At 33.0% G+C, this 7,919-nt stretch overlaps 1 protein-coding gene across 1 annotated transcript; it reads left to right on the forward strand.

The window, feature by feature from the left end:
• The first annotated feature begins 18 nt into the window (after nucleotides 1-18).
• On the forward strand, nucleotides 19-913 carry LOC128180870 (uncharacterized). Its single transcript, XM_052849037.1, has 2 exons — nucleotides 19-145; nucleotides 354-913. The coding sequence occupies exons 1-2, from the start codon at nucleotides 112-114 to the stop codon at nucleotides 572-574; spliced, it is 255 nt and encodes an 84-aa protein (XP_052704997.1). The 5' UTR covers nucleotides 19-111; the 3' UTR covers nucleotides 575-913.
• Nucleotides 914-7,919: the final 7,006 nt, after the last annotated feature.

Consider the following 7,919-nt stretch of genomic DNA (forward strand, 5'->3'; position numbering starts at 1 on the left):
TCAAACTTTCCCGTTACCTACATCAACGACGCTGGAGAACACAGCTAGGAGTGGTATGATTGGAAGTCGTTTACCAGCACGTTCTTCACAAATGTGAAAGGCATCCGGGAAATGCGACATTTTAGATTTTCATCATTATTACCAGGTATGTATTTAGTTACATGTATGTAAAACATATAATTCCATCGGATTGACAGACTATTTATGTATCTTGAAATTTATATATATTTCTTTTTAATCAATATCAATACAGTCAATTAAATTGTAAAAAAAAAAAAAAATACATGTATTATGTCTGTATATTCACTGTGAGAGGTACATGTACTGAAATAAATTTATTCTTTTTTATACAGGAAAACTGTTCGTCAAAAGTCACGCCGATGACAGTGAACGAGAAATCACGCTTCTGAAATCCAGTATCAGTCCGGAAGACATAACAACAGGGTCAGTGATGCCCGACATTTTACCTCCCGGCGGGATGACCTCAGAGAGGCAACGTTATCTGTTTCGTGTTGTTCGCCCTTTTGTACGAGATCCTTTTAAGGACACTACCTGTCCAGAGGCTGAAGAGTGATGAAGATGATGATAAAATGAACGGTTTTAAATGCAAACATAATGTATTGTTAGGATTCATTTAATGACATTGAAAGTGTACTAGTATTTATTTTCGTTTTCCAACACGTTTGAATTTTGTTTTATTGAATACTAACATTTTAAACATTTGAAAATGTCAATTAGTTTAGTGAAATATATTTCTTCAGGACAAGAAATGCCGTTGTTTTATTTTTGATGACGTTCTAATGACATTGATATTCTATGACGTTATGCAACGTTTTTATGACGTTATCTTGCATTAGTTAGTGCATTTCAAATGCATTTTATCTAGTCTTAAACGGAGTATTTGTTTAAACATTTGGCATCAAAATACTCAGAAAGACGTGCTTATTAATAAACCAGCAAAAATCCATTTTCCAAAATTTTGTCACGAAGGTCCCTTTTCGCTTGACGCAACTCATATCTCAAATTCTAAAATCAGACGGAAGACCTCCTCGTTGCTCGCAACGAGATCCTGTCTAGTTTATTAAGGTCTTCCGTTTTTAACAGAAGACCTTACAGTGATTGTAATGTTTTTTCTTTCTTTCTTTCTTTCCCCCCCCCTTTTTTGTCGGCAGAATTTCTCAGAGATGGCTTGATAGATTTCCCTGAAATTTTCAGGGATGATAAAGAATGATAATATCTCGAGGCTTTTTTTTTTTTCAAAATTCATTTCCGGTCGTCTGTTTCCTGTCCCACGGCAAAAAATCTTGTTCCCTCGAGATCTCAGAATTGGCAAGCACTTGGACATCCAAACTTTGTGGGATGATAGACCTATAGCTGTAGATGTGTTTAAACTATTTTGTTTTGTTCGGCGTAACTTCCGGTCGTTACTGCAAGCACTTCAAAAATAATTATTTTCATGCATTAAATTTGTTTTCCAAATAATAAATATATAAGTATAAATCTATACATAGGTTATCTATGCGATGTTAAATCAACAAAAAAATTCTACTTCCGGTGAGATATCTCAATCATCTCAGGTAGCTTTTTAAAAACACATTTTGTACCCACGAGATCTCAGAACCTAAAAGTGATCAAAGCACGAAACTTTCACGGATGATAGACATTCGATTGAAGATGTCTTTAACCGGTTTCATTTTGTCGACCTTCACTTCCGGGCCACACTGATAGAGTTCAAACAAATCAAGCTGTTTATCCGTTTAACTGTTTTCATTAGATAGTTTCAGTTACTTTGATAAATAATAATGTAAGATAGAAAAGTAAACAAAAAATAATAAATTGAATTTTCACTGAGCACTTCCGTTTGTCCGTTTCCTGTCCCGAGACTAAAAACCTTATTTCGACGAGATCTCTAAAACGGTGACGACTTGAACAATCAAACTTTGTAGGATGATAGACTTTTGTTTGTACATGTGTTAACGCTATTTTTTTCCGGCATAACTTCCGGTCGACACAGGAAGTACACCCAATTTTGATTTTTTTAAATATGTTAGTTATTTAGCATGGGATAACATTAAAGCTATAAAAATACAACAGTCATCTACAGATGGTAAAAAAACAAAACAAATTCTACTTCCGGTGAGAACTCTCAAATATCTCAGGTAGCCTTCTTTTTTAAAAACAAAGTACCCACAAGAGCTCAGAAACTGTGAGCGATCAAGACACAAAACTTGTATGGATAATGGACATTTGATTGAACATGTGTTTAAGGGGTTTCATTTAGTCGTACGTCACTTCTGGATCTCACTACGAAGCGTTCAAGCAACAGAAGTTTTTATTTTTAACTTTAGATTTTTTTTAACATTTTACTCAATGTGATGAACAGTAACGTATCGTAGGTAAATGTACTAAAATATGTACTTTCAACTTCTTTAATCACTTCCATTTGTTCGTTTCCGGTCCCGAGACAAAAACCATTTCTCAACAAGATATTTACAACAAATTAACAAAAACTTGAACATCCAAACTTTGAGGAAAGACAAAACAAGGTATGAAGATATGTTTCCTATGTTCTGTATGATCCGGCGTAACTTCCGGTCGTCACAAAAGTACTCAAAAATTGACATTTTGTCTTTTTGTTTTGTTTATTTTTTGGGAATTCCTGCACAGTCTCTATTTTATCCATTTTCTGTTTACAAGATAAATGGATGTTTTTTTACAGATTAATACATGAGGAACGGAAGACCTTTTTGTTGCTATAGCAACAAGAGTCTAGTTATTATTATTTTTTTCCCATTTTTTGTCCACAAGATTTCTCAGAGATGGCTGGATAGATTTACTTAAAGTTTTCAGGATTGATAGAAAATGATCATATCTCGAGGTGTTTTTTTCATTTTTTGAAAATTCATTTCCTGTAGTCCGTTTCCTGTCCCGCGACAAAAAGCTTGTCACATCGAGATCTCAGAAACGATAACGATTTGAACATCCAAAATTTGAGGGATGATAGACCTATAGTTGTAGATGTGTTTAAACATTTTTGTTTTGTTCGGCGTAACTTCCGGTCGTCACCGGAAGCTCTTCAAAATTTTTTGTTTTTACGATACGTATTTGATTTACTTTCCACAGAATAAAGATATTAGATAGATCCTTACATATGTCATCAACGCAATGTTTAATAAACAAAAAAAACTTCCGGTGAAATAACTCGATTATCTCAGGAAGCTTTTTTTAAACATATTTTGTACCCGCAAGTTCTCAGGTACTGTACATGACAAAGACACGAAACTTTCACTAATCATAGACATTTGATTGAAGATGTGTTTAAACAGTTTCATTGTGTCTTCCGTCACTTCCGGTCCACAGCGGAAGAGTTCAAACAAATCAAACTGTTTATCCGTTAAACTGTTTTTATTTGATAGTTTTAGCTGCTTCGATGAATAATAATGTTAAATAGGAAAGTAAACTAGATATAAAATATTTAGGTTTGATTAAGCTCTTCCGTATGTCCGTTTCCTGTCCCCAGACAAAAAACCTTATATCGACGAGATCTCAAAAACGGTAACGACTTCAACAACCAAACTTTGTAGGATGATAGACCTGTGTATGGACATGTGTCAACACTATTTTGTTTTATCCGGTGTAACTTCCGGTCGTCACAGGAAGTACACCAAATATTGATTTATTAAAAATATGTTGGTTATTTAGCATGGAAGTAACATTTTAGTTAAAAAATGCAAGAGGACATCAACACATGGTAAAAAAAAAAAGTTCCACTTCCAGTGAGACATCTCAAATATCTCAGGTAGCCTTCTTTTTAAAAAACAAACTACCCACAAGATCTCAAAAAATGTGAGAGCTCAAGACACAAAACTTGTATGGATAATGAGCATTTGAATGAACATGTGTTTAACGGGTTCCATTGGGTTGTACGTCACTTCCGGTTTTCACTCGAAGTGTTCAAGCAATAAAAGTTTTGTTTTTTTAACGTTAGAATTTTTTTAACATTTTACTCAATGTGATGAACAATAACGTATCATAGGTCAATGTACTAAAATACGTATTTTCAGTTTCTTAATCACTTCCGTTCGTTCGTTTCTGTTCCCGAGACAAAACCCTTTTCTCAACGAGATATTATTACTCACAAAAACTTGAACATCTACACTTTGAAAAAAGACAAGGCAATGTATAAAGATATGTTTACTATGTTCTGTATGATCCGGCGTAACTTCCGGTCGTCACAGAAAGTACTCAAAAATGACGTTTTGTCTTTTTGTTGTGTTTATTTCTTTGGAATTCCTTTACAGTATAAAATATATCCATTTTCTGTTTACAAGAGAAATGGATTTTTTGTACAGATTTATACATGAGGAACGGAAGACCTTTTTGTTGCTATAGCAACAAGAGTCTAGTTATTTTTTTTTCCTTTTTTTGTCCACAAGATTTCTCAGAGATGGCTGGATATATTTTTATGAAATTTTCTGGTATGAAAGATAATGAAAATATCTCGAGGCGCTTTTTCATTTTGTCAAAAATCGTTTCAGGTCGTCCGTTTCCTGTCCCGCGTTGAAAAAACTTGTCACGACGAGATCTCAGAAACGGTAAAGATTCGAACATCCAAACTTTGTGGGATGATAGACCTATAACTGTAGATGTGTTTAAATTATTTTGTGTTGTTCGTCGTAACTTCCGGTCGTTACCGGAAGCACTTCATAAATGATTATTTTTATGCATTAAATTACTTTTCCATAGAATAAATATATAAGTATAAATCTATACATAGGTTAACTATGCAATGCTATATCAACAAAAAAATTCTACTTCCGGTGAGATATCTCAATTATCTCAGGTGGATTTTTTAAAACACATTTTGTACCCACGAGATCTCAAAAACTATTAGTGATCAAGGCACGAAACTTTCATGGATGATAGACATTTGATTGAAAATGTGTTCAACTGGTTTCATTTTGTCTTCCGTCACTTCCAGTCAACACCGGAAGAGTTCAAACAAATCGAGCTGTTTATCAGTTTAACTGTTTTCCTGTGATATTTTTAGTTAGATAAATGAAAAATAATGTACAAAAGGCAAGTATACAAGAAATATTTAATACAATTTACATGGAACACTTCCGTTTGTCCATTTCCTGTCCCGAGACTAAAAACCTTATTTCGACGAGATCTCAAAAACGGTAACGACTTGAACAACCAAACTTTGTGGGATGATAGACCTATGTATGTACATGTCTATATACCATTTTGTTTTATCCGGCGTAACTTCCGGTCGCCACAGGAAGTACACCCAATTTTGATTTTTTTAAAAAAATATTTTGGTTATTTAGCAGGGAAGTAACATTTTCGCTATATAAATATGAAAAGTCATCAACACATGGTAAAAAAAGGTCTACTTCCGGTGAGACATCTTAAATATCTCAGATAACCTCGTTTTTTTAAAAACAAAGTACCAAGAAGATCTCAGAAACTGTGATAGATCAAGACACAAAACTTATATAGATAATGGACATTGATTGAACATGTGTTTAACGGGTTTCATTTGGTCGTACGTCACTTCCGGTTCTCACTCGAAGCGTTCAGTCAAAAAAGTTTTTTTTAACGTTAGATTAACGTTAGATTTTTTTAAACATTTTACTGAATGTGTAAACAGCTATGTAACGTAGGTAAATGTACCAAAATATCTACTTTCCATTTCTTAAATCCTTTTCGTTTGTTCGTTTCTAGTCCCGAGACAAAAACCTTTTTCCAACGAGATATTATAACTAACAAAAACTTGAACATCCAAACTTTGAGGAAAGACAATATATTATATCCATTTTCTGTTTACAAGATAACTGGATTTTTTTGTGCAGATTAATACATGAGGAACGGAAGACCTTTTTGTTGCTATAGCAAAAAGAGTCTAGTTTTTAATTGCAATTGTGATATACAATTGTTCTCAGTGAGAAATTAATCGTTAGTATGTAATAAATTGTGTACCTGATGATTTAAAACATTGTAAGTTTTTTAACATGTTTAATTAAAACTCATTTTCTATATCTTTCTTTATTTGATTGACTTTTTCCTGCTATTGATAATGAAACAATTTTATCCATTGAGGTGTCATTTGAAAATGTCTTTCTTCTACGAATGCCAATAAAACAAACGGGGCCTTTTTGCCCTTAACTGCAAAATTATTGTGTGTGAGGCACTCTGACACTATGGCACGTCAACCCCAATTTTCCCGTTAATCTAGTTCTGCAGCTATCATATTCTCTTTTAATCATTTGGTTTTTTTTAACAAAACGCACATTTAATATAAAAAAAAAGTTGAACAAATTTACGGCCCTAAACTTGAACAACAAACAACCAAAAGATAACGAAGTTAACCGTTTTAGAAAACATTATGAACTATCTTGTTACTTAATTTTTCCGAGAAACATAACCAGATAGTAATGAGCGGTGCTGTTAAGAAATCAAACCACTCAGTTATGCTGATACTTTAGTTTGGTAGCAGTTATTTTCGCAATTGCTATACTCTTTGGGTTCCTCGATCGATAGTGAGACATGTATTGGATGTACTTGAAAAAATATTAAATCAGCTGTGTTAGGAATTGTAGGATTTGAAACATGTGTTCAATGTTAACACCCTAAAGAACGAATGTATTTAAGGTATAGAGAATGGGCCCTTTTTCAGTGCCGTTTTTATGAAAAAAAATCAATAAGTTGCGTTTTTCGTAATATTTAAGAACTGATGGATATATACTTTTGATCCAAATGCACGCTCAACTGCACCAAAATGAGCATGCATTTTAAATAATTGAGGAGTGTAAAATGTCTATGAATAATCTTAAAATATACTTAATCTAGAGTTACATACTTATTTTGTGGTAACAGTGGCTATATGCAAACAGTTGTACACACTAGATACAATTTTTAAACAACAGCTCCTTCGGCCATATCGCTCAACTAAACAACAAAGTTCATAAGTTTGATAAAAGCTGCATTATTAATAACATCGGGGCAAATACAGGATATATATATATATATATATATATATATATATATATATATATATATATATATATATATATATATATATATATATATATATATATATATATATGTTTTAATGAATTGTTTATTTTTCTGCAATGTTTTTATGTTAAACATGCATTGAGCCCCTTCTTAGGCCCTATAATTATCTTGGGTGGAAGAATGTTCGGTTTGAATAATTAAATATATATTCATTACAAAATCTAACCACCACCCCACCCCCCACCCCCGAATGGTTGCCAAACCTTACTACCTGGAATAATGATCTGAGAAGATTAAATCTATATAACCCGAGGATTTCTCAACACAAGTTTCAACTTTTCTGGCCCAATGTTTAGTTTTGAAAGTAGTTGGAGAATAAATACTATAGTGCAACACTTTAAAATTGAAAGGGATTTTTTTTAGTTAAGACTTCAGTAGGTAGGGGGTTTGACTTGTATAGTGATGTGACACAAATAATTTTTTTTGTATAAGATATTAAAAAACATAATCCGTTTGAATGAGATAAATGACTGCAAACTGACTCCGTTTGTCTGCACACGTATATCCAACGGTCATACCATACCTACTTTGTATCAAGAACGCTTACAGTGATTCAATTACCCCGTTTTGGTTTCATTGCTATGTAACGTTGTATCCTTACAGGTTGAGATGTTTGTCTATAATCTTTACCGGATTCCATGTTCTGAAGCATCGTTCATTTATAATTCCAGCCCGACCATGGATTACATTAAAAGATTCTAAGAACGGTTTGAGTTTTTTAAGCGGACGTTCTGTAAATCAGAACAATGTGAGGCATGAAAGAATATAATTACTTTTTAGTGTTATCTTGTAAATTTTACAGCCAATGAAAACATTTTTTCTGCACATTTTAGAAA

The sequence above is a fragment of the Crassostrea angulata genome, chromosome 4 (genome assembly GCF_025612915.1).
Source record: "Crassostrea angulata isolate pt1a10 chromosome 4, ASM2561291v2, whole genome shotgun sequence".
In the NCBI taxonomy this organism is placed as follows: Eukaryota; Metazoa; Mollusca; class Bivalvia; order Ostreida; family Ostreidae; genus Magallana; species Magallana angulata.

Coding starts and splice junctions, on each gene's coding strand:
- LOC128180870 (XM_052849037.1), top strand. CDS start 112: ATGCGACATTTTAGATTTTCATCATTATTACCAG. Junction 146..353: donor ATTTTCATCATTATTACCAG/GTATGTATTTAG, acceptor TTTTTTATACAG/GAAAACTGTTCGTCAAAAGT.